Source organism: Panthera leo, chromosome A1, assembly GCF_018350215.1.
Source record: "Panthera leo isolate Ple1 chromosome A1, P.leo_Ple1_pat1.1, whole genome shotgun sequence".
NCBI lineage: Eukaryota > Metazoa > Chordata > Mammalia > Carnivora > Felidae > Panthera > Panthera leo.
The window spans coordinates 209,992,240-210,019,910 of NC_056679.1; the positions used below are offsets into that span (position 1 = coordinate 209,992,240).

General features: G+C 35.9%; 1 protein-coding gene across 7 annotated transcripts in view; it reads left to right on the forward strand.

The window, feature by feature from the left end:
- The window catches only part of NADK2 (NAD kinase 2, mitochondrial), a 48,919-nt gene extending 21,871 nt beyond the window's left edge, over window positions 1-27,048 (forward strand). For 6 of the 7 annotated variants that reach the window (XM_042951925.1, XM_042951964.1, XM_042951948.1 and 3 more), the window contains exons 7-13: window positions 6,177-6,255; window positions 9,107-9,172; window positions 10,513-10,608; window positions 19,768-19,823; window positions 19,948-20,001; window positions 22,546-22,669; window positions 24,985-27,048. In XM_042951925.1, coding sequence (XP_042807859.1) covers window positions 6,177-6,255; window positions 9,107-9,172; window positions 10,513-10,608; window positions 19,768-19,823; window positions 19,948-20,001; window positions 22,546-22,669; window positions 24,985-25,120 — 611 coding nt within the window. In that variant the 3' untranslated portion in view covers window positions 25,121-27,048. The remainder of the gene's footprint in view (window positions 1-6,176; window positions 6,256-9,106; window positions 9,173-10,512; window positions 10,609-19,767; window positions 19,824-19,947; window positions 20,002-22,545; window positions 22,670-24,984) is intronic. The other variant, XM_042951929.1, reaches the window with a different exon arrangement.
- Window positions 27,049-27,671: the final 623 nt, after the last annotated feature.

Below are 27,671 nucleotides of genomic sequence, written 5' to 3' on the forward strand. Positions count from 1 at the left end.
TAGTGCCACTGACCATACTTAAGAAAATAACAGTGAACTACTTCAGGTGTAAAATTTAATGACTAGATACTGAAATAAGAAGTAAGCATATTTCCAGAAGAAATGTTATCTAGGATTGAAAACTTGTTGATTATGGAAGGATTATAAATGTCTAAGAGAATAGTTGATATTTAAGGACAGATTCTTGGCCTTAATCTTTGAAATGTCAAAAAGGAAAAAGAAAGCAGTAGAAATAAAACGAGCTAGTATGTAGATTTCATCATAATTATACACTTGTATGGTTGTATTTAAATGTATTCACCACAGTTATGCTCATTGATTTAAAACCTTTTTGTTGAGAAATTTTGCATGTTAGCCTTAAGATTTGTGTTTCAATCTCTGTAAACTGCTAAGAGAATATTAGCATAAGGTGATATGCAGTTTTTTGTTATGAGTGTTCAGTTGAATTCTCAGTTGTGAGTTAATTTGTGGGTTATAATTTAACCATATTTTCCCACTTTTTCCAGTAACTATAAGATTTTTATGATACAAGAAGATCCCAAGAGATATACTAGATATCTACGGACTCCAGGAAAAGATATTTTTTTGTCCTGTGTTTCATTTCTTGGCTAAACTTACCAGGAAAAGCTACCTTTAAATATCTGTTTTGTCTCTGTCTTGTCGTGGTACCTGATGTTTATTTATGGTCATTGTTCTCAGAGTTTTTCATGGTGATTTAAAGCTTTTTATTTTTCAGTTTATTTATTTATTTTGAGAGAGGGAGACAGAGTGCGAGCAGGAGAGGGGCAAAGAGAAGGAGACTCCCAAGCAGGCTTCCAGCATCAGCACACAGAGCCCAGCACAGGGCTTGAACTCACAAAACCATGAGATTGTGACCTGAGCCAAAATCAAGAGTGGGATGTGTAACCAATTGAGCCCCCAAGGCACCCCCATGGTGATGTATAGGTTTATATAGGTTAGGATATTCTTAAACTGTGTGTTCATGTCATGTTTTAAAGATGCTCCCCCCACCCAATCATATGCATATGGATTCCTATTACTGTTTTTCAAAGACTGCAGTAAGATTTAAATTTTTAACTAAAAGTTTTACTTTATCCCTCACCAAAAGAAGTTATTGCTACCACTAGAGGTGTTTAAGATTTGGCTCTGAAATTCACCAACTACATTATAGGAAAGCTATAGATTGATATTCAGAGATTCATTGCTCAGATTCCTGTCTCAGATTTACTGTTTAGTTTGTAAAACTAAATATATATAGAAACAAAATCACATAGTTATTAACTAAGTAACATCCAGGATGTTCACATCTGATTAATGTTTTTCTAGAAAAAGAAGAGAAAATGTTCAAAATAAAAAAAACACAAGAGAATTTCTCAAAATGTAGGCACCATTCTTTGAATTGAAAGGACTCACAAGTAATGGTAACAGATTTCAAACCAAGGTATGTCAGAATATTAGGGATGAAACAAAGCTCCTGAAAGCTTCCAGAGAGGAAGTGGTGGTGGTGATTGTGGCTGAAGTAGGTTATTTTATATATAAAGAATCTGGAATCAGAATAGTTTCAGAATTCTCAATAGCAACACTGGAAATTACTATGCTTATTGTAATAATTATTTTTGTTAGAAGCAATTATATGATATTTAACTGTGCCTAGGCACTATTTTAGAGGGCTTTTTTGTGAGTTTTGTTATTTTTATAGCTTTATGAGAAAAAATTTAGGAAGATTTCAAATTGTATCTCATTTTTTTCTATTTAAATTCTTAGCAAGTTGGTAGGGAACATTTCTTAGGAGGCTGCCATTAGGAATTTTGAAATATTGGAGTAGATTTGAGAGTATAAATATGCTACCATGTTTTATCCTGGATTTAGCTTTCTAATAATATATTTATATTTATGTGTTTTAATTTTTTTTTAATTTAAATTCAAATTAGTTAACATCAGTATAGTCTTGGCTTCAGGAGTAGAACTCAGTGATTCATCTCTTACATAGGATACCCAGTGCTCATGTCAAAAAGTGCCCTCTTTAATGCCAATCACCCATTTAACCCGTCCCCCTACCTACCTCCCATCCAGCAACCCTCAGTTTTTTCTGTGTATTTTAGAGTCTCTTATGGTTTGCCTCCCTCTCTGTTTATATCTTATTTTTCCTTCCCATCCCATATGTTCATCTGTCGAGTTTCTCAAATGCCACATGAGTGAAATCATATACCTGTCTTTCTTTCACTGACTTATTTCGCTTAGCATAATACCCTCTAGTTCCATCCATGTTGTCTGTTGTAAATTAAAAAAAATTTTTTTTAGAGAGAGCATGAGTGGAGAAGAGGGGCAGAGGGAGAGCGAGAGAGAGAGAGTGAGAGCGAGAGAGAGAAAGAGAGAGAGACAGAATCCTAAGCAAGCTCCACACTCAGCACAGAGCTCTATGCCAGGCTTGATTTCATGACCCTGGGTTCATGACCTGAACCAAAATCAAGAGTCAGATGCTCAACTGACTGAGCCACCCGGGCTCCCCTATCTTTCTAATTTAGAACCAAAGATTACAGAGAAAAAAAAAAAAATTCTAGTATTGTGTATGTTTGTTTAACTTTTCAGCTTAAGAAAAATCTATCCTTTATTGGATTGTATTTATGTACAAGTTGTTAAAGGATATGTTCAAGGGAAGGTAGGGTTGGTATATTATTATTTTTAAAAATTTTCATCGCATAAATTAGTAGCTTTATTTGCAAGTCTAGTTGTATTAATTTGGATAAGTGAATTGATTTGATAAATAATCCCAGATTCTCAGTGGCTTAACATATTGAAAGTTTATTTCTATTTCATGTCACTGTCAACTGGGTGTTGAAGAACTTCCAAACAGTGCCTCCTACCATCTTCTAAGGCCTCTGAGTTTTCTATTGGATCCTCTGTAGCTTGTGGAAAGAAGAAAGAGCATAGAGTATCTTAAGGCAGGTTTTAGGAGCCAGGCTTTATCACTACTTTTCCTCATATTTCATTGGCCATTACTAGTCTCATGGGTGTACCCACTGCAAGTAAACCTGGAAACATAGTATAGCAGCATGGTGGTGAAAGAGAATTGTACATGTAGTGGTCCCTGTTACTAGTATAACAATTCTATATTTAAAAATACAAATTATAATTAATTTTGTAATCCATTGTTTTGGATAGAAAATTGTTAGTTGTCCTTTACATGTCCTATTGAATTAAGTTATAAATGTACAGTTTCATTGGTTAGGTAATGTTTGGTAGTAGTCAATTAGCATGAAAGAAAATATAGGCAGAATTAAGATGATTAATGAGACCTGAAGCAATCTTAATTTTCTTGTTTGACAAAGGGTTCTAGGTGAAATTCAGCAAGTACACACAATAAAAGTGCAAAATGGAAAGGAAAATTTGGATAGGGAGAAATGGGAATAGAGGCAGAAAGTCAATACTATATAAAATACATGGTTACAGTTTGGTGAGAAATCAGATTTATTAGTAATATTTAGTGAGTACCTACTGTTAGTTTGGCATTTGCAGAAAACCTGTGGGGAGATGTAAAACAAATTCCATTAGGAATTACCTTACGTAGGGGTGCCTGTGTGGCTCAGTCAGTTAAGCCTCTGACTTCGGCTCAGGTCATGATCTCACAGTCTGTGAGTCTGAGGCCTGCGTCAGCCTCTGTGCTGACAGCTCAGAGCCTGGAGCCTGCCTAGGATTCTGTGTCTCCCTCTCTCTCTGCCCCTCCCCCACTTGTACTCTGTCCCATTCTCTCTCTCTCCCTCCCTCCCTCCCTCCCATCCTCCTTCCCTCCCTCCCTCCCTCCCTCAAAAATAAACAAACACTAAAAAGAAAAAGGAATTACCTTATGTAAAAAAAAATAATTTCAAGAATAAAATTTAGTTTTTTACATTTGTAAAACTGTTGAATTTTGACATGTGTGAGAATGATAGATCTAGTACCAAATTAAGACAATTTCAAAAGTTAGGTTTTATAATCTTTAATGTGAATTTGATTAAACATAACAAATTTTTTGATATACCTTTTTGTGTCAAGTTTTTTCAGCTATATTATGAGATTGAGCTGATCACGTTAGCCCATCGTACAGTTTAATCAGATAACAAGTTTTCTTTTGGTCTTTGGCATTGTATGACAACTTGTTATATTCAAAAGCATCGTTGGGTCCCCCATAGACTGTTAAATCCAAAAGAAATGAGATACGTGTAATTAGTGTCTAATAAACATATAAACAGGAATATAATAGGGTAGCAAGTCAGGAGAATATTAGATCAGTGGTTGTGTTGGTGACAGTGGTAGAGATTTTATTAGTATATGAGGTGTTTAGTGTGTATTAGATATTTATTACTGCATAACGAATCACCCCCAAATTTAGCATCTTAAAACACAAATATTTATGATTTCAGAGATTGTGAAGGTCAAGACTCCAGGAACAGGTTAGCTTGTTAGTTCTGGTTTAGAGTCTTTTTGGGAGGAGGATCAAGCTGTCAGCCAGGACAGCAGTATTTGAAGACATCTGGGACTGGAAGATGTGCTTCTCAGCTCCTCACATAACTGTTAGCGGGAGGCTTTAGTTCCTCACTATGTAGGCCTCTTTATTTGACTGCTCATGAAGTCTCTCCCCATCCCCTCAACCCCCCAGAAGCCAAGTGATCTGAGAAAAGAGGCTGAGGTGGAAGGAAGCCAGGGTGGCTTTTTAAACCAAATCTCGGAAGTGTCGTACCATCACTCGTATCGTACCCTATTTGGTCACATAGACCAAACCTAATATGCTATCAGAGAGTTACACAAGAATGTGAATACCTGCAGGCAGGAATCACTGGGGACCCTGTTAGAGGCTAGTTACCACAGTCCAGGTAGACTTTCAAGCTTTGACTTAGGAGAAAGCATGGAGGAGACAGAGAAGGGAACTTGTTCCACAATGCTTGCCCAGCGAGAGTTGGGTGCAATGAATCCGCTTTTGGTGACATTGAGAAGATGAGGTTGGCATTTCCAGTTGGGAGACTGATAAAAGAGAAGTAAAAGAAACCATTTGAAGGTGACAATTGCAATTTTAATGGAGAAAGCAGCGGGAATCCTTTGGAAGATTTTGTGATGAAGTGAGGTTTAAATATCAAGGCAGATTACATAAACTGTGCATATAGCCTTATAGAATAAAAAAGAAAAAAAAGATGACATTTTTCAGAAGTCATGAAAGGAGATGTGGCAGTGTTCCTTCAGGACTACTATTGCTAGAAACACTCTTGAAGTTTTCTATTTAAAAAAAAGAAATCTGATCTCTAATAATAACTGATTTGGTTTCCAGTATGAGCCATGGGTGTAATTTGCCACTTAACTTCAAAGTGGCTCTCCTCTGGAAGTACTTGATCATTTCTACCTCTGAAGCTTTTAGAGAGAAATTAAATGTGACAACAAAAATCTTATGAGAAGAATAAATATGTATTTTCTCGGTCTTGAAAAATTGTTTCAAGAAGAATGAAGGCTTATTTTGGAGAGCTAGAGGCTTCATTGCAGCAATGTTAGGTGACTTTGAGGTTCATATTATGAACATTTTATTTATTTTTTAATATTTTTTTTTTTTTTTTTTTTATAATTTTTTTCGCATTTATTTATTTTTGAGAGACAGAACAAGACAGAGCGTGAGTGGGGGAGGGGCTGCAAGGGGAGGGGGGACACAGAATCTGAAGCAGGCCCCAGGCTGTCAGCACAGAGCTTGATGTGGGGCTCAAATCCACGGACCCTGTGATCATGACCTGAGCTGAAGTCAGATGCTTAACCAACTGAGCCACCCAGGCGCCCCAGTTTTTTCATGTTTTATTTATTTTTGAGAGAGCGAGTGAGTGAGCATGAGAGTCAAATGAGCATGAGTAAGCGGGGGAGGGGCAGAGGGAGACAGAATCTGAAGCAGACGCCACACAGTCAACACAGAGCTGACACGGGGCTTGAACCCACGAGTGGTGAGATCATGACCTGAGCTGAAGCTGGATGCTGAACTGACTGAGCCATCCAGGCGCCCCTATTATGAACACTTTAAATAAGATATTTTATTTATATGTTAATAATGTTAAAGTATGGATTATAGTGAAAAGTGTGAATATTGTAATGTCTCATAAAATTGAAATCCTAACGTTTCTAAGATTTAAACAAGTTGTCTTGAAAAAAATTTTTTTCATCACCTTCAGGACCTGAGGCTTCAGGACCCCAGCTTTTGCCAGTGAGGGCACTAAATGAAGTCTTCATTGGGGAGAGTCTATCATCCAGGTACTTTTAAACCTGTGATCTTGAGTTTGGAATTTAATGTTTTAGTATTTTTTAGATATTTATTCAATTTCTATAACTTAAGAATTATGAATAATTAAGGTGATAGAAGTAATAGAAGTGAATTATTAAATGAAATATTTCCCAAACCCTCTCACACATTTATAATACGTGTTAAGGGGAAAGAAGGTTCTATGACCAAAAAAGTTTGTGAAACCCTAGATTAAACAAAAAGTTATTTGGGTCCTGTTACTGCAGGGCCTTTAATCTATCATATAGGTGGCTTTATAAATGTTTAAGAGAATGATATACTAGGCATACATTTGCAGTTGTTACAAACTTTTATAGACAGTCCATATCACAACTTCCCTACTAATTATCTTAATAGTGTCCCTTAAGGTAGATTTGTTTGCTTATTTTTATCCAGGATCTAGTTAAGGATTATGCATTGCATTGGCCATCATGGCCCTTTAGAATTAAGAACAGTTCCTCAGTCCCACCACTGTTTTTTCATTCGTGATAGTCCCACCACTATTTTTTCATTCATGATATTAATATTTTGGAATAGTCTAACCCAGTTGGTTTGTAGAATATCCCTTGTTTTAGATTTGTATGATTTTTTTCCTATGCATGATGAGATTCATGCTAAACATGTTGGGCAGGAATACTACTTGGTGCTAATTGTATCCCTTATGCAACATCGTATGTCAAGTATATTGACAGTTTAAGATTTGTAACCATTATTAGCAAATATTAAGGTTAATAAAGTTCCTCATTAGTATAAAAATAATAGTATTTTATTACTGATGAAATCTGTTTTGTGGGTGTTGAGTATAATTTAGGCTTAAATTGTCAGAATTTTGTTTCAAAACTTTTTGTGTGACATTAGTTACCAGTTGTAAAATGACTGCCATAATGTAACGTTAATTTAATTCTTCATTGTCATTTAGAACTTGCCTTTGCATTTTTCTAGATGTAAATGAATTAGGAGTGGAAAATTAGAGATGAATCTGTCCCACTTTGCTGCTACCAGAACCATGTGACCCTTTGAAGATCATGTAGTTGATTCCCTAGTTTACTGAGAGTTCCATGTATTCTGGAATTCTGTTCGTTGTCCTGTCTTTTCATAAGAAGTTTAATTATGATGAGAAATGTTTGTCTTAATTAAAGAAGATATCTCTGTTTTAGCCAATCATTAACTCAGGTAGTACTGAAAAGAACAAAGCCTGATTCAGCAGCATGCTTTGGCCAATCTTTTTCAGTTATAATTATTTTGATTAATGTAATTTTAAGTTTATTCAGTAAAAATATATTGTGTACCTGCTATGTGTGACATGCGAGTCACTAGGGATCTTATTTTTTTTGGAGCGTGGTAAAATGTATAATTTTTAAAGTATTAAAAGTAAAAGTTATTCTTCAAAGGAATCCTAAACATACATTCTTTACAGAACGTAAAGTGTAAATATATTTATTTTAACGTAGTAATAAGACTTACACTATACATAAGATTTTTTTCTTTTGCTATATACCAAGTTTGAAGCAATATGGAAATGAATAATGGATACTTTTATGTGATAAAGAAGGCAGAAAATGTATCTCTAATTAGTGATATAATTTAGTCATGATTACTAAAAACAGAAGGCAGAAAGCAACAACTTTAAATTAAATTGAAGAAATTTCTACAATAGATGACAAATGAAACCTTGCCATTTGTGACAGCACGGATGGACCTAGAGGGTTTTATGCTAAGTGAAATAAGTCAGTTAGAGAAAAGCAATTACCGTGTGATTTCACTCATAATGTGGATTTTAAGAAACAAAACAAATGAACAAATAGAAAAAAAAGAAACAGACTCTTAAATACAGAGAACAAACTGGTGGTTGCCAGAGGGGAGGGGTGGTGGGTGAAAGAGATAGAGGGGCTTAAGAGAGCACTGGTCTTGATGAGCTCTGAGAGATGTACACAATTGTTGAATCATACTGTACATCTGAAACTAATAGAACACTGTTAATTATACTTGAATAACAAAATAATAGATGACAAAGGTAAAAATGTTTTGTAAGTTTATGTTTATTCTAGAGAAGCCATTTAATGGCTTATGTTATTCGGTTTGTATATTTTAAAAGTTGTAACTTCTGAGAGCTTCTACTAGTGTTGCTTTATAATTTGTACTTACTAAAAATTAAATAACTTATAAAAGGAGGAAAACTGGGATCAGTTGACAGACTTTTGGGAATTCAGTGAAGTCCCATTAGATTTTAGATTGAATGTTGTTTTCTGTGGCAGCAGTGATTTGGTTGGTTTATCTCCTAAATAATGTCTGATGCTGCTTATTTTTGTGTTCTTTGAGCCTCACCTTATATCCTTACTAAGATAAGGAGAGCAGTGGGTTCGCTTCTGATGCTATTGAAAAAGTTCTCACTATTGGAGGTATTAGAACTTACTTTTAAAGAATCTATGACCTAGACCCTTAGCTGGAAAGGAAATGAACACTTACTGGATGCCTGCTGTGTGTCAGGCACTGTGTGTATTACCGCATTAAACTCTCATAGCAACCCTGTGAGAAAGGGTAGTTGTAATTATCAGTGAAAAAACTGAGATTTGAAGCGTTCAAATGACTTGTCCATGGTCATATAATTAATTAGTTAGCATTATAACTGTCATATAAAACCCAGTATTTCTGATTCCAGGTCCTGTACTGAGGCTTCACTATGCCCTGAAAACTTAAGTGCTTTGCTTGGAAAATATGAAGTGCAGCAATATTATTCCTGCCTCATTTATAATGTTCTTACATTTAAGAACATTTTAAAAGCCCAATTTTTTTTTTTCTTTTCTCCTATTTGTTCTAACCTAGAATGTCTTATTCTTGGGCTGTAGCAGTGGAGAATTTAAGAAGAAGTATCCCCACTCTAAAGGGACTGTGAGTTTTATTGCTGCCTTAAAAAAATAATTTCCCTGAAAAAAAATTTCTGAGTTGACTAATCTTGATAAACCTGCATGTGAGAATGACACTAAATTTGCTCATTGTTTTTGGACTCAACACCTCTTACCTGACTATACTTTTCTTCCTCTCCAGCTCTGCTTCTCTCCTGTCCCCACTTAACTCTAATCAATCTTTTGTTTCAGTGTGATTCTGGCATAATAGCAGCCATTCCTGTAGAGTTGACTGGCTTGTCTGAATGTAATAGGCTCCTAATATGTCTAAAATTCCCAACATTCTAGGAAAACATAACAAAGCTATGAAATAGATTAAATGTGAATATTAAGCCTATCTTTTATGAAGAATGGTGACTTCAGAGAAAAAATGAAAAGGAGTTGTGCCATGTAAAACCTTTAAAGATTGAATTTGGCAGGAGAAATTGAAAGGGTTAAAATAAGAGATAATATTATCCATTGAATGTTAGTGTTTGCAAGCCTAATAATTGTCATTATTGGAAAAGCTATATTAAGAGTTTAACTTTTTTATCTGCTGGACAAAAATAACCCAGTGTTGATCAATGACACCATTATTTTAAGATACAGTTTACAAAATAAGCTTTTACATGTTTCAAAAGTTTTTTTGAATAATTGTAAATTTGTATGTTCATACAGTTAAGGAATAGTGCCATTTTTTCTGGTGTCAGAAAACCCATTTGATTTAATACTTATGAAATACTGTAAGAAATAGAAATCTCTAGAAATTATAGTTTTAGTTTTATTCCTAGTTTTGCCCACTGATGCAGCACTGACTGAGAATTTTCTTTAGAACTTTATCTCTCTTAGCTTACTATCAATTCAAAAGGCACATTAACATGTAACTTAAAAAACACGAGTTGACCAGGAACTGTTGGTAACTTGAAGGATTAGATACAGATTGGGATATATCAAGAACTATCTACCAAGAATGAAACTCACTTAAGAATGGTATTTTCTTTTTGAATTCTGAAATAAGGATCTGTATGTGCTAGAGTCCATAAAAACAGTAGAAGCAATCATAGGTAAAAATTTATAAGGAGCCCTTGTTTGAAATGTTAAAATACTGATATAAAGGAACATATGGATAGGAGAGGGATGCAGTTTTACAGATTTTTTTTTTTTTTTTTTTTTTACTTTTTCACTTAATCAGTATTGGTATTAGCATCATGGTGTGCGTGCCTAAGTCAGGTATGTCTGAGTCAAGCTGGCCCACTTAGAGTTCATTAGTTCTGAAGAAACGGTATTTGTCTTATTTACCGTGAGCCATAAATCCAGCAAATCCAGTTTTATATTCTCAATTCTTAGGGCTTCCTACTATGAGATTTCAGTTGATGATGGTCCATGGGAAAAACAGAAGAGTTCAGGGCTCAATTTGTGTACTGGAACAGGATCAAAGGCCTGGTGAGTACCTTGGGATGTTACTTATTGACTTTTGTGAAATATTTTAAGTAATGTAATTAACTCGATGCTGCATATCGGTGTATCTAAGGCCTCTGAAACGCAAGAGGTAGCCTGGTGTTGTTATGTTGGTTGGCCCAGTTTCTGCTTTACTCATCAGTTGGCTCTAGAAGTCCTGCCTGGACTTCTTAGATTAGAGCTATAGCCTGGATTTGGTCATTCTTTAGCCTGTTGCCCTAGGTTTGTAAAGAGAAAAAAGAAAATGTTTTGGGGGACTGTATTGTTTTTAAATGAAAAATATTTTAAATAATAGTAAAGAAATGAAAACAAGTACAGTAACAACAACAAATGTCCTGGAGGTTTGTGCGTCAAAGGCTTAACTAGAGATAACTTGGGCTCCTGTATCTTGTTTACCCTATAACCTCTCTCTGGGTAATGGCTTCGCTTCTTGGTACACAGACACGGATGCCTCCCAGACTTTTATCTGTAGCTATCTTGTTTCCTGAGCCCAAACTTCTGTTCTAGAATTACCTACTAAATAGAATGTTAATAGACCTTCAAATCAACACATTCAAAACTAAATTTATTATCTTCAGGTTTTTTTAAAGGTTTTATTTATTTATTTTGAGAGAGAGAGAGCAAGTGGAGGGGCAGAGAGAGAGGGAGAGAGAGAATCCCAAGCAGGCTCCACACTGTCAGCACAGAGCCCATGTGGGGCTTGAACTCAGGAACTGTGAGATCATGACCTGAGCCAAAATCAAGAATCGGACACTTAACTAAGTGAGCCACCCAGGTGCCCCCATCTTTAGTTTTTCTTGCTGTGATCCCTGTATTGCTTAATAATATCACTGTTACCATGAGTTCATGCTCTAGAGAAAAAACAGCACTCCTTAAAACCTGGCTCTTACTTTTGAGTCTCCCTGTTCTCCTCTTTACATGTACTGGTCTCTGCATCCTGCCAGTCACGCTTCTGAAGTCCTTGCCCCTCTTTTTCAGTTTCTACTGCAGTGTGGTCTACTGCTCTATGCCACACTTCTGTTTCTGCAGTTTCTACTGCTGTTTGGTCCAGGCCCATCTTTTTAGTGAATAATCTTTGTGCCTCACCCTTTATTCTTCAGGCCGTCGTCCATACTGCCAACAGAGTAATATTTCTAAAATGTAGATAAATTTGACTATTCCTTTCTGTGCTGTAAAAGCTTCATTGACTTCTGACTGTGTTCAGATTAGTCTGCGTGTAAGACGCTTTAAATATGATCTAAGAAACTTCACCAGCCTATTGTTGCCTTACTCTAACCCATTGGCACAACGGGGACACTGCAGGCTACTTGCAATTCTCAGCACAAGCCACATTGTCTCTGGGCTTTTTGTTTTTGCTCAGTGCAACTTCTTCCTGCATTGAATGCCTGAACATTTTCCACTTTCCTTACCCTGGCTGAAAAATCCAGTCTTCAAATGTCATTCTCTGTAGGAAATCTTTACTAGGACCTAGTTCTTCTCATCAGCATAATGAATCCCCTTTTGGTGCATCCCAAGCACTTTTTTGTAATAGCACTTTGACAGCACTTACCACATTATTAGTTCTCTAATTACCTAATACCCAGCTGGTTTGAGCAACTTGAAGTATTTGGCATGGTGACTAGTGGTTTTTTTGTTTGTTTGTTTGTTTAATTTTTGCATGTATAGCACAGTACCTAATACATATTCTCTCATTTTTTTTTTTTCAAATAAATGACTACATGTTTACAAATGCAGCTAACAAACACAGTATTAATCTGTGATTTTAAGTTTGGATAGTTTAAAATGGAATTTTACTTCCCATTTTTTCGGTGTTTTTAATACTTTTTATTGTGGAAAAACTTAAATATCTGTAAGAGTAGGCAAAATAGTATAATCAATATCTGTGTACCCATTAATCAGTTTCAATAATTATCAACGCATGCCCAATCTTGTTTCCCTTTTGTCTTCTTTTGTCTCATAATACTTTGAAGTAATTTTCAGAAAGTACTTAGTAACTTCACATCTTTTAAAAATATCCTAGTCTTAGCCAAATAAACCTTTGGAGAAAAATGAGAAGTATCATTTTAAAATATTGGTTAATTTTTCATTTTTCTGAGGGGGGCCAGTGAGAACTACATGTCTAAAATGACTTTAACAATAGTTTGCAAAAATAATTTAATAATCTAAGATGCTATAAAATTATTTTGTAGCCCTCATAAAATGAAAACATTAGTTAATTGCTTTAATTTATCATAACATCTTTTCTGCTCAATATGATATGTTACTTGGTGAAAACTGGATTGAAAATCAGAAATAGTTTCCCAGATCCTGCTCCTCTTCTCCTAGGATTCTCACTGCCCCCTCACACACCCCCCTCCCCCCCCCCCCCCCCCCCCCCCCGCCCCGCGCCCCCATCGTGGGCAAAGTGGTATAATTGAAAAGAGTACTGGCCTGGAAGTTAGAGAGACCTGGCAAAATCACCAACTAGCTTTGTGATCTTGTACAAGTTTCCTTTTCTGAAAAATGAGGGGAAATGGAACAGATAAAATAAGATTATCTTCTGGACTGTGATTCTGTAGGTTCTGTTGTATGCAGTAAATACTAGCTATCAGTTATTTAGCCCCTGTTACTTTGAATATACTGTGGTAGGTACTTTTTATACATTGACTATAATTCTTACAGAAATCCTGCAAGAAAGTGGTAGTATCCCTGTTTTATAAAGTAGAAATTGAGGCTTCACAAGGATAAACAATTTAGGGTGAGGTCAGAACTAATGTCAGAACCTGGATAAAAAAAAAGCTCGGGTGTGCTTGACTAAAAAGCCAGTGCTTTTTTGACTGCCAGCTTTTTAATGTTTATTTATTTTTGAGAGAGACAGAGACAGAATGTGAGTGGGTTAGGGGCAGATTGAGAGAGAGAGAGAGGGAGACAGAATCCGAAGCAGGCTCCAGGCTCTGAGCTGTCAGCACAGAGTCCGACGCGGGGCTCCAACTCACAAACCGCGAAATCATGACCTGAGCCAAAGTCGGGTGCTTAACTGATGGAGCCACCCAGGCGCCCCTGACTGCCAGCTTTTAAATGCAGAGGGGGAGCTGTCTGTAGAAGCCGCTGGTTCAAAGATGTGTCACTAGGTTGTATCGAAAAATTATTAAGGTAAACTTGCTAATCTTAGTGAAACCGTGGTTATGCTAAAGGCAGTGAATAGGCTTTTGACTTTTCAACTGGGGTGTGTGTGATTTTATTTTTTTTATTAGAAAAATTTTTTTAATGTTAATTGATTTTTGAGAGAGAGACAGAGCATGAGCGGGGGAAGAGCAGAGAGAGAGAGAGACACAGAATCTGAAGCAGGTTCCAGGCTCTGAGCTGTCAGCGCAGAGCCCAGTATGGGGCTCGAACTCACAAACCACAAGATCATGACCTGAGCTGAAGTCAGATGCTTAACCGACTAGCCACCCAGGTGCCCCTGATTTTGAGTTTGTTTTCAACCTTTCAGTAGTAAGAAGAGCATAAAGGATAAGAGCCATTAGGCTTGCTTGTAAAGCAGTCCTGCCCTCCATTGCCACACACCTTATAGTTGAGTCCTGTGTTCCCACTGGATGTGAGTAAATGTGGCTTAGATTAGAATTTCATTCATTTCTGTGTTGCTTAATAAAGTCTGATGTCTAGAACTCTGTCACTAACTATATCCTATCCCTGCCACCTTGATTACTCAGCCTCTTCTCTCTTCAGCCTATGTAGCTTGCTTGCTTCTAATGTTCTACCTTACTCCCTCCCATTGCTGATTGTTCTTTGCCTGTGATTGCGTTTTCCCATTCATCTTCTGTCCTTTTTCTCTTCAGAAAATGGAGGGAGAGAAGAGAAGCCTAGGGGCCAGAAGGACTGAGGAAAGCTATACATTTCCATACATTAATAACTTGTATCAAACTACCATTAAAAAAATTTTTTTTAACGTTTATTTATTTTTGAGAGAGTGTGAGCAGGGGAGGGGCAGAGAGAGAGAGGGAGACACAGAATACAGAGCCTGATGTGGGGCTCCAACCAACGAACCATGAAATCATGACCTGAGCTGAAGTCAGATGCTTAACCAACTGAGCCACCCTGGTGCCCACCCCCTTTTTAAAGTTTATTTATTTTGAGAGACACTGAGACAGCACAAGTGCGGGAGGGGCAGAGAGACAGGGAGACAGAGAATCCCAAGCAGACTTCATGCTGTCACTGCAGAGCCCGATGCGGGGCTTAAATCCACAAAACCATGAGATCATGACCTGAACCTAAACCAAGTCAGATGCTTAACTGACTGAACCATCCAGATGCCCCTTGAACTACCATTTCTAAGCACTTTCTTTGAGCTAAATATGTTAAATTTTCAAAAATACTCTGGAAGTAGGTGATTATTTTTTAAAGTTTATTAATTTATTTTGAGAGAGAGCATGTGTGCGATTAGGGGAAGGGGCAGAGAGAGAGGAAGAGAGGGAATCCCAGGAAGGCTCTGCACTGATGTGGGGCTCAAACTCATGAACCATGAGATCATGACGTTTAACTGACTGAGCCACCCAGGTGCCCCTGGAAATACGTGATTTTATTTTCGTTAATAGAGTAGCAAAGTCTCAGAAGTTTCCCAAAGCCATATGGCTAATAAATGGTGGAGACAGACTTTAAATTCTGTAGACCTTAGGAATCACTGGAAAGAAAGGAATAGAATAGCTTATTTCTTTTACTCTTCTTTTTTTTTTAATTTATTTTTTATTTTTTAAAATTTAAATCCAAATTAGCATATAGTGAAACAATGATTTCAGGAGTAGATTCCTTAATGCCCCATACCCATTTAGCCCATTCCCCCTCCCACAACCCCTCCAGCAACCCTGTTTGTTCTCCATATTTATGAGTCTCTTCTGTCTTGTCCCCCTCCCTGTTTTTATATTCTTTTTGTTTCCCTTCCCTTATGTTCATCTGTTTTGTCTCTTAAAGTCCTCATATGAGTGGAGTCATATGATTTTTGTCCTTCTCTAATTTCACTTAGCATAATACCCTCCAGTTCCATCCACGTAGTTGCAAATGGCAAGATTTCATTCCTTTTGATTGCCGAGTAATACTCTGTTGTATATATATATACCACATCTTCTTTATCCATTCATCCATCGATGGCCATTTGGGCTCTTTCTATACCTTGGCTATTGTAGATAGTGCTGCTATAAACATGGGGGTGCATGTGTCCCTTCGAAACAGCACACCTGTGTCCCATGGATAAATGCCTAGTAGTGCAATTGCTGGGTCATAGGGTAGTTCTATTTTTAGTTTTTTGAGGAACCTCCATACTGTTTTCCAGAGTGGCTACACCAGCTTGCATTGCCACCAACAATGCAAAAGAGATCCTCTTTCTCTGCATCCTCGCCAACATCTGTTGTTGCCTGAGTTGTTAATGTTAGCCATTCTGACAGGTGTAAGGTGGTATCTCATTGTGGTTTTGATTTGTATTTCCCTGATGATGAGTGATGTTGCGCATTTTTTCACTTGTCGGTTGGCCATCTGGATGTCTTCCTTGGAGAAGTGTCTATTCATGTCTTTTGCCTGTTTCTTCGCTGGATTATGTGTTTTTTGGGTGTTGAGTTTGATAAGTTCTTTATAGATTTTGGATACTAACCCTTTATCTGGTCGTCATTTGCAAATGTCTTCTCCCATTCTGTCGGTTGCCTTTTAGTTTTGCTGATTGTTTCCTTCACTGTGCAGAAGCTTTTTATTTTGATGAGGTCCCGATAGTTCATTTTTGTCTTTGTTTCCCTTGCCTCTGGAGATGTGTTGAGTAAGAAGTTGCTGTGGGCAAGATCAAAGAGGTTTTTGCCTGCTTTCTCCTCGAGGATTTTGATGGCTTCCTGTCTTACACTGAGGTCTTTCATCCATTTTATTTTTGTGTATGGTGTAAGAAAGTGGTCCAGGTTCATTCTTCTGCATGTCGCTGTCCAGTTTTCCCAGCACCACTTGCTGAAGAGACTGTCTTTATTCCATTGGATATTCTTTCCTGCTTTGTCAAAGATGAGTTGGCCATACGTTTGTGGGTCCATTTCTGGATTCTGTTATGTTCCATTGATCTGAGTGTCTGTTCCTGTGCCAACTTTTACTCTTCTTTTAATTCTTGATACTAGGAGATAAAAGTTTTCCTATGTGACCCTCTCCTTGCTTTGACTATAAAATATGGAAATGTATGACTTTGGATAAGATAGTTGTTATAACTGATAAACACCCACTCAGTGACTTAACACAATAGAAGTTTATTTCTTGTTCTTATAAAGTCCAAGTGGGTGTTCCCAATTGGGAGGTGGGTCTCAAAGTGGTGACTCCAGGTATCCAGGCTCTTTGCATCATCTGCCTCAACCATCTTTTAAACATAGCTCTTGAAGTCACTCTACTCATTTAAATGAAGCCACAGAAGGAAGAAAAGCATGGAGGGTCACCTGTGGCAGGCTTATGAGACAGTCTTAGATATGTTGTCTATGACATCTACTCTCATTCCTGTAGCTAGAACTCAGTCACATGGATTTATGGCAAGAAAGGATGGAAAAGATAGTCTAACTATGCATGTATGCATGTTAGTACACACACACACACACACACACACACACACACACACACACGAAGGGTTTGGGGATTAGCTCTCCCATTTTGCACTTCCCAAAATTCCTCCACAGGATATAGGATGTAGGGGTTATGTTGCATAGCAGGTTGTCTCTGATTTGTCCCATTGTCATCTCAGTCCTCTTCCCAGCATGGAACACGATTTGCTACATTCACTGGGAGAAGTACTACTGAGTGCAATCACATATATTTCTGTGTGTTTTTTTCAAAGACTTTTCCCAGTTCCCTTCCTTTATACATTCTGTTTTAGCTGACTTAATTAAGGGTAAGTGTTCTTAAGTGAAGAGAGAAAGCTTTACTAGCTAAAGAAGAGACGAGATTCAATTTGTCTTCAATTTGATTGTCTTTAGTGGAAGTTTTATTTGATTTCAAATGGAAACTCTTAGAATGGTAAAGGTTGTAGACCTAAGAATAAAGGCATCATGTGTTAGCTAATACCTGTTTAAGCATACAGTTTGTCTTTGATGTAGAATATAAACCACTCCTAAAGGGAGAGTGAATTGGCTGAGATCCAGGTTACAACCATAGGAAATTCATCTTAACCCCAATTCAGAGGACTTAGTTTGGGTTGGCTTATGATATCCCTAATAAATCATAATTCTAGGAATATTTGATCAAATCATAGAAGACTTTTGTTCTCTTAAATTAAGTCTTCAAGGGTCACCTGGGTGGCCCAGTTGGTTGAGTGTCTGACTATCGAATTCGGCTCAAGTCATGATCTCACGGTTTGTGGTTTCAAGCCTCACGGTGCCTGCTTAGGATTTGCTCTCTACCTCTCTGCTCCTCGTGGGCTCATGTGCTCGCTCTCAAAATAAAAAAAAACTTAAAAATTAAATCTTCAGTATTTAATTCAGTGGAACCCTAATAAACATGGCTCATTGTATGTGACTTTTAATTTAAAATAAAATTCTGAAACCGTATCTTCTAATAATGTCAATTAGAATATAATTCACGCATATCTCTTTCATTTGATACTTTCATTCGGTGTTGAGTTCTTGCCATGAGCCAGGTAGTGCCGCAAATGCCTTGCAGTGTGTATGTAATTATGCAGACACTAATTATGATGAGATATGTATTGCGAACTTCACGCTGAACAGTAAAAAAGTCAGGACACTTACTGGTGAAAAATAGAATATGGTGAAAAATAGAATAGGCAAGGGCCAGATTTGGGATTTTTTTTAGCATAGGGATTTGGTGTGTGAATGACCCCAAATTTTTAATATAAAACTTGTTACCTGCATTTTTAAGAGAATGCCCTAAATGTTATCACATTTCTCAAAACGTGAAGGGCATAGGGTTGGAAGTGTATGCAAGAGTTATCTATTACTGCCCCTCCTCAGAAAGGTTAAGAGCCACTGAATTATGTTTATAGAGTTGTTTGGGTCATTATGCTGCTGTTCATTGAGATTATCTACTGAGGCCATGTGAGAATTCTGTAGCAATTCTCAAACCCAAAAACCCAAAACCCAAAAACCTTTCCTTAACCTTCTTTGTAGACCCAAGGGCAGAGCTACTTTTAGGTGATTTGTGTTTGTGTTAATATTTGTTCTTAAGTGTTTAAGCAAAGCATCACACTGGTAAAGGATTTCCCATCTTTTCTATTTTATAATTTAAAGAAATATTTACAAGTTAAAAATAGGTTATAGTACAGGGACACCTGGGTGGCTCGGTAGGTTAAGTGTGTCTGATTTCTGCTCAGGTTATGATCTTGCAGTTTGTGGGTTCAAGTCCCACATTGGACTCTGCTTGGGATTCTCCCTCTCCTTCTCTGTCTGCCCCTCTCCTGCTCATGCTCTTTCTCTCTCAAAATAAATAAATAAACATGAAAGAATGTTATAGTACAAAAGGGTTTAAAATGAAAAGCTAGTCTTTCATTTCATATATCTAGTACTAATCTCCAGGCACAACCTATATATATATATATATATATATATATATATATATATATATATATATATATATATATATAACACATATTCTACATAATGCCTGTTGTTTTTTTTAAACTTGTTTCTATCAGCACATACAGTTCTATTTTATGCTTTTTAATCTCTACATAGTAACATATTTAACCAGCTTCCTACAGATATGAGTTGTTTTGCTATTATAAACAATGCTTCAGTAAATATCCTTGTACATGTCTTTTGTGTACTATAGATAGAAGTATCTTTTAGGATAAATTAGGATGAGTAATATGTTCATTTAAAATTTTAATAGTGAAGAATTGCCTTCCAACTGCAACTTCCATAATGCCATCATGTATGAATGAGAATGTCTTTCATATACCTTTCATACATTATCAGTTTTTAATTTATGTGTCCTTAAGTAGGAGTAAGATTGAACGCTTTTTCATATAAGCCTATAAACCGTTTACTTTGCCCACTTTTTAAAAGTGGGTGAAGTAGCTATCATATTTTGGTTGCTTCTTCTTGATAATTTCTAAGAGTTCTCTGTATATTAAGTAGATAATTCCTTTTTAATTTAAAGTGTGTTTTTAGAATGAGAACAAAGAACTTACATGGTGTTTCTTTCTAGGTCATTCAATATTAACAGGGTTGCGACCCAGGCTGTGGAAGATGTTTTAAATATTGGTGAGTACCAGAATAGCTATTTATGTTACAATTATAATGTACTATATAATGTATATATTTTATTGTATGTTAGCTATTATGACATTATTTAATCAAGATATTCCACCCTTTCCTTTTTCAATAGCAAAACGACAAGGAAATTTAAGTCTTCCATTGAACAGAGAATTGGTAGAGAAAGGTCAGTGACTAATGATCATAATTACTAACAATTTCATTCAAGTTCTGTATCAGTCTTTAGGATGTTATTATGAAGTATACTTGTCTAATTAGCAAAGCGTTGTACTTTTTTGACTCAAACGGGCCCTTGATATAATACCTTTACGTATATTTAAACAATAAAAAGCTTAGAGCTGGACTTTATATTAGATTTTTGTGAACTATGAAATATAACCTCTGTGCCAAAACTCTTAACTACATACATATTCTGGGGGATAGGAAAATATAGAAAAATACAGATCTGGCAAATGGGAAATGTTTACCTAAACTCCGTGTGCCATTAATATCCTCTGAATGAAAAGGAGTTCACTGAGCTGTGAATGCTTATCTTCACATTCACTAAAATCTTCTCTTTAATTTTCTCCTTTCTATTCCTGCCCGGTTACTTCAGGGTTCCTTTGAGAGAACCAGCACTGTTGGGAAAGACTACTACTGATCAGGGAACTTGAAGGCCTGGGCTCTAATCCCAGACCAACCAGTCACTCACTGGAAATATGAGCAAGACTGTGGTTCCATTCTTCTACTTCTTGAACTATAAAAGGATGAAGTAGAGATAGATTGGTAATACCTAAGGGGGTTCTTCAAATTTATTCTTCAAGTTTTTCTGTTCTAAATATTTAAATTCTTAAATTGGAAAAACACATTCCTTTGATTTGCTTATGAAATTAACTCACTAAAATCCCCTCTCCTGTACCAGAATCATTTTTGTACAGACCTCAAACTAAAGATTCTCTTGTTGTCTCTGTTTAATTGAAGAGTATCCTAAGTTTTCAAGATTATTAAAAAATCCAAACTTGTTCATAGTGCATCTCCTTATCTATGTAAGGGTGTTCAACATATACAACCAAAACCAAATACACAAAGTGGATATTGGCAAATGTAAGACTGCAGCTGGCATCCATAAACACAGACACTTGAATTTAAGAGTTATCAAAATAGTCTCACTCTTTTTGGTTGCCTTTTAAATAATTTAGCAATACACAATAAAGTATTTGAATAGTGCCAGTTCATTTATGTGTGTATTTTAGATTTCCACATAAGACTTACTTTACTGGGGGACATGGTTGGCCTTTAATAGTTTGAAAACAGGACTAAATCTCTGAAGTCCCTTTCAACTGTCTAAAACAGACTTTCTCCCTCTCTCAATTTGAGACCAAAACGATTATTTTGATCACAGCTTATGAGCTAGCATTAGCTTTAAATCTGTGTTAGAGTTAAATTAGGCATTTACAGTAGTTGATTCATTATATAATTTAACTTAAAGGGGTGCCTGGGTGGCTCAGTGGGTTAAACATCCGACTCTTGATTTCAGCTCAGGTCATTATCTCATAGTTTATGAGTTCGAGCCTTGCATTGGGCTTGTGCTGAGAGTGCAGAGCCTGCTTGGGATTTTGTCTCTGCCCCTCCCCTGCTCATGCTCGCTCACTGTCTCTCAAAATAAAAAACTTCAAAAAATAATTTAACTTAAAACGTATATAAAACAACTGAAATTTATATCGGGTATGTAAATTAATTTAAGGGTATACATAAAATACAGTGATTTTTCCACTTTACTGAATGAATGTTATTCCTTTGAAGATTTGACTGTCCTCAGAAACAATGGTGAATGCCAGTAGTGCAGTCACTGTTACATTTCTGGAACTACCTTCAGAGCTAGCACTTTTTTTTTTTTTAAGTGATCTCTATGCCCAAAGTGGGGCTCGAACTCACGATCCTGAAATCAAGAGTTACATACTCTACCCACTGGACCCAGCCAGACAGCCCTGTAGCTAGCACATTTTGAGTGTGTGTGTTCCCAGAGGAGCAAATTTTTGAGAGTAAATTAGGTTTTTTTCAAGGAGCCAAATAATCTAAACAAAATTTTGGTAAATCAGGTGGATTGTCTGACAGTCTTATAATGTTTTCATGTGGTGTTCAACTATACATTCTTTCAAGCCTGATTTCCTTGTATAATTAATTGTTTTTGACCAATTTATGTTTTGCCTACCAACTGTCATGTGCCTCTTGGTTAGAAAGCAGGTCCCAAAGATTTCTAAAAATGTCTGTGTAATGAGAGTTTCATTAGAGAAAGCGTATTACCTGTAATTTTTTGAGACTGCATTTTTAATCAAGAGAATTAACTTAATATTTATGGACACTTTGACATGGTGTTTTGGAAGGGAACTTGGCAAGGGACAATGGCAACTTAGGTTCTGTTTTTGAATGCCCCAAGTTGGTTCCTCTACTTTTGTTTAATTACTGGTTTTGTAGCCCACTCCCCAGTATGTCTCCAGCTGATGTGTCAGGGGCTTTGGTGGCCTTATCTTGAAACCTAATCCTCATTTTATAAAGTTTTTTGTTCTTTTAATGGAATGTGTTGTGAGTTCCAAGAAAGTTTCTGCCAAACAGACCTTTGAAACATAGTTGCATTTAAATTGGGGACAGCATAGCATCCATTTTTCATTTTGCACTTCTCAGAAGTGACTGTCTTTCTTTGAATGTGCTAATACTTTTTTTTCCTTTATAGTAACAAATGAATATAACGAATCACTGCTCTATAGTCCAGAAGAACCAAAAATACTTTTCAGTATTCGAGAACCAATAGCAAACAGAGTTTTCTCCAGCAGTCGTCAGCGCTGCTTCACGTCAAAGTAAGCTTCCAAAGGCCAGCCTGTGACTATGCTTCCATCTCTTGTAATTATAAACGGGTTTTGGTTTTAAAGTATTCAGTATGATGAAATTCACTCATTCACACTTAATCTAGTAGGAAAAGTAGGGATTTTGGAACTAGTGAGGCATCATGCTATATATACCCTGGAGGAAATATTTCCTTTCCCAACTTGTGCCATTTTAGAGAAACTATAAGTAAATAGAAGGGGCATAATTATCTAACTGGGTGATATGGATTTGTTGTTTTCATATATTAAGACAGAATAAGATCAAATTATCACTTTAAAAGAAACTGGAAAGCAACTTTTTTTTTAATATGCTATTGGATAAAAAAAAAAAGCAGGACAAATATTCATATAAAACCTAACTTGTAAAGCCATAAACTTTTAGAGTAGGACTCATTTCTTTCAGCTTTTTCCTAAAAGTGACCTCCCCCTTCCTCGCATTTACTGAATTTGATTTTTGTTTGAAGGGAAGATATCAAAAAACCTTATAATTTATTTTATAAAGGTTGCCCAATTTTCTACACAAAACTATGAAAAAATGTCATTTGTCTCATGGCAAGCAAAGAACAGTTTAATTATGAATTGCTACTTATATAGTGTGCATATTTTCTTTTTTGAAATATGGTTATTTTTTCTAGGAAAAACAAATTCCTTTCACTCATTTGAAAGTTAATTTTGATTAATCGACAAATCTATGTACTCAATTTAGGTTAAATTACAAAGACATTTAAATTTTGCTCATATAAACAGAATAAGCTTCATGACTTTGGCAGTTGGACAATATTAACAAAAGATGGAGAAATTGAACTATTCAGAATTAAGTACTTTTCTTAATGGAGACACCATTAAGGGAAAAAAAAAAAAAAAAAAAAAAGGCAAGCCACAGAGTGATAGATATGCAACAATGGACTTCTATCCAGAATATTGTAGAGATTCCTACAACTCTATTAAGAAAAAGGCAACTCAGTAGAAAAATTGCCAAAGTCCTGGACAGGCCTTTCACAGAAGAGGGTATCCAAATGGCTAAGTGAATGAAAAACATCCTTGACCTTATTATTCATGTGGGGAATGCAAATTGAAACTGTATAATATGATACCATACACACCCACCAGAATAGCTAAGGTGCTAGTTGTTGGTAAGGTGGGAGTAACTGCAACTTACATGCAGTATTTTTAGGACTAGTTTGGCATAGTGTTTGGCAGTTACCTACCAAAGCTGAATAAAGCACACACACTGACCCAGCAAATTTGCTCTTAGGTATATATCCAACAGAAATGTATACACACAAACGTCTGCAACAAAAGACATGCTTAAGAATATTTGTAGTAGCACTACTTCCAGTAGTAAAAACCCAGATGTCTATGAATAAAGGAGGTACGTAAATTTTGGTATTGTCACACAACGGAAATGTTTTCATATAGCATTGAAAATGAACACAACACAATACTACTATATGTAATAACCATGGATGAATTTCACAAGCATACTTTTTTGTTTATTTTTGAGAGAGAGTATGAGCAGGGGAAGGGCAGAAAGAGAGAGAGAGAGACACAGAATCTGAAACAGGCTCTGAGCTGTCAGCACAGAGCCCCACATGGGGCTCGAACTCATGAACCATGAGATCATGATCTGAGCCAAAGCTGGCCCTTAACTGACTGAGCCACCTGGGTGCCCCCACAAGCAAACTGTCAAGCAAAAGAAGCTAGACACAAAGCAAACCTATGTGTTCTTCCATTTATATAAAGTTTAAGAGCTATTACCACTATGGTGACTGAAATTAGGGTAGTGAGCATGTGTGGGAAGGATGGCCCAAGGGTAGAGACTGGAGGAGAGCAGTGAGGGAGCTTCTGGGGAGCTGGGGAACATTTGATTCCTCATTTGGGTGATGAAAGCTGCACAGGTGTGTTCACTGAGCTGTTCATTTGTGCCTCTTCATTTGTTCCTAAGTCAAAATTATCCATGAAAATAGTTACATTCTCAATATTCGTACTTAAAATAGTAATAACTCAACATTTTGTCATATGAAAAAAGCCTGTGAGTTCCATCAAGTCTGAACTTGTTCTCTTAAAAATGTTTGGGTGAATGGAGCTATCCTGAATATCTTAATTTTGAGATTTTGATAACATACAGTTACTCTCTCAAACCAAAGAACAACTTGATTTTTAAAATCAAGGCTGAATGATCTGCCAGTTTCAATGAAAATTAAAGAAATCATAATTTTAAAGTTTTAAAGAAATCATAATTTAAAGTTAAGAAAACTTTATATTAATGAGATGTTTTTTCTACTTAGGGTATGTGTTCGATCTCGTTGTTGGGATGCCTGCATGGTTGTGGATGGAGGTACTTCTTTTGAGTTTAATGATGGAGCAATTGCCTCGATGATGATCAATAAAGAAGATGAGCTTCGAACTGTGATTCTAGAGTAATGAAAAATTTCCTCAGATGACAGATTTTGATTACTGGGAAAATATGTTCACTGCAGAAACAGACTACCAATCATAAAGCTACATATTTTGGTTATTGTTGAGACTGGTTGGCCCTGAGCTCCAAAGGTGACCAAGGAAGTGAGATTTGCATTATTCTTCTTTTGGATTTGGATAAAAAAGATGTTCACTGTGTTAGAGAATGGATGGACTAAACTGATCAGAATTTATACTTCTACATTGCTTATAGTTGGTATCAAAGAGTACTGATACATTTTTAAATTTAGAGAGGTAAGCTCAAATAAAGGATTAAGTGTTTAAGATTTGAAATTTCACTGTACAAGATTTTTTTTCCCCTTCTCTTTCCTAACTTTGTGGAATTGGTCAGACCAACATATATCATTTAATTAGGGTATATTTTTTATAGTACCTAAAAATCAAGATTTTTAAAAAATTTTGATGGAGAATTTTTGATAAATCCTGACATTGACCTAACTGAAGTAGGTAAATGTGTTTTTTATATGTGCTTAGAATTTTCTAATTTCAGAGGACAATACTGTTATGGTCTATTGATTTAAGAAGTTCAAATCATTTTTGAAATTATCGATGTTTTCATTTAATTGATTTTCAGGTTAATTTTGACAGTTCTGGGTGAAATACATATATCTGGACAAAATCATGATACTGTTGCAAATGTATTAATTATCCAATAGCTATTTGAGGGAAGAGACTTTTTTTTTTAAATGGTTTTGAGTCTTAATAGATTCCTTCCATATTTAAAACTCTAACATGGAATCAGAGACTGTAAGAATGAACTGATTAGACGTATTCTATTAGGAGTTTGGTAAAACCTTTTAAAAATATTTTCATCCAGTATTATGAGGTTTGTCAGAAAATGGATTCTTTAATAAATATGCAAAACACAGTTGGAATTGCCTTGCTTTTAATATCATGGTAATTTTCACTAGCTCATATTCCATGTTTTTACACATTAGCTTTGGGAGATAAAATGTTATGGCTTCTCTTGCCCTCCCTCCACTATGAGATTTCCTTTAGTTTGAGAGGAAATTATCTAATTATTGATCTACTTACAAGTAATCCTAGAATTTTCACAAAAAGCACCTATTGCTGTGTCATGAGACAACTGGTAATCTGATGCCATTTATTCAAAGTTGTATCTGTTTTTTTTCACTTGCTGCTAAAAAGTTCAACATTGAAATATTTATTGAACACATACCTTGTGCCATGTACTGTGTCAGATGCTGGATCTCAGTTGATCAATGAAACAGACTGTCCTGATAGAACTTGAGACAAGTGGGCTCAAATTCTGTGAGAGCTAGGATGTATAATCGAATTGAGTGCTATTACTTTTGCCAACATTTAATATATTCTTGTCAAATTTTTAAATAAATGTTACTGTACAAAGGTAATCTAGGTTTTGATGTATATCCAGAACAAGAATCTGTTTTTCTTTTTGAAGTTTATCTGCATAGACGTTCAAAGCAGTGTTTACATGATGTGTACAATGAAAATTAGTGTTTTCCCAGAGCTGGATCTAGTTTCTGGCTTGATTTAAAAATGTACTGAAGATAACATTTTATGAAGAAGTGAAATTCCACACCATAAAAATTCCTCTAAGAAGTTTAAAATACCTTCTTGACAAAAATGCCAACTCTATCCAAAATGGTACCATAGATCTGTTAATGTTACATAGTAATAGGCAATCTGCTCTGTAAAACTGTTCATAAGCCATATTTTAAAGGTTTAAAAAATAGTTAATGTGCTGCATTTGCAGTATAACTAACATTTCTGCTAGGTGTTGGGGATTTATTTAAGAGATAAGAGGCAAAGGATATTGCAATAGAAGAAACGTGTTTATGAATGAGTTAACCTTTTAATGGCAACTATGTGAATAAACATAATCAAACTGGTATTATCTTTTTTTTTAAACTACCATTTGCTTGCTTAACTCTTATAGCACCATTAATGGAAAATCAGATTCTCCCAAAATGGTAAGTTTCAGGTCTTTTCCACCTGGAAAAGATACTTTCCAGGATACTGCTGATGTTGCACACAGAACTAGGACTTGTTATATAAGCAGAGGGTAAAGTACTTACTTTTTAAGTATAGACTCTACAGATATTTTTCACTAGTTTTGATGTTCCACATGTATTTATATTCGTGGCCCCACTAAATCAAATCATACTGAATGTTTAGTAGCCTTCAGGTATAAAGAAATTCCATTCATTTCACTTTTTAAATATCAAAATAAACTATGTATAAATCATTAGAACCAGTTAACACAAAGTTATCAAAAAATATTCACTTGATGCACATGGAACACTCTCCAGAACAGATCACATATTAGGGCACAAAACAAGTCTTAACAAATTCAAAAAGACTTAAGTAATGTCATGCATCTTTTCATCTAGTTTCATAACAATGCTATAAAACTAGAAATCAACCACAAGAAAAAATCCGGCAAGACCATAAAGACATGGAGGTTAAATAACATGCTACTAAAAGCAAGAAATCAAAGAAGAAATATAAAGTT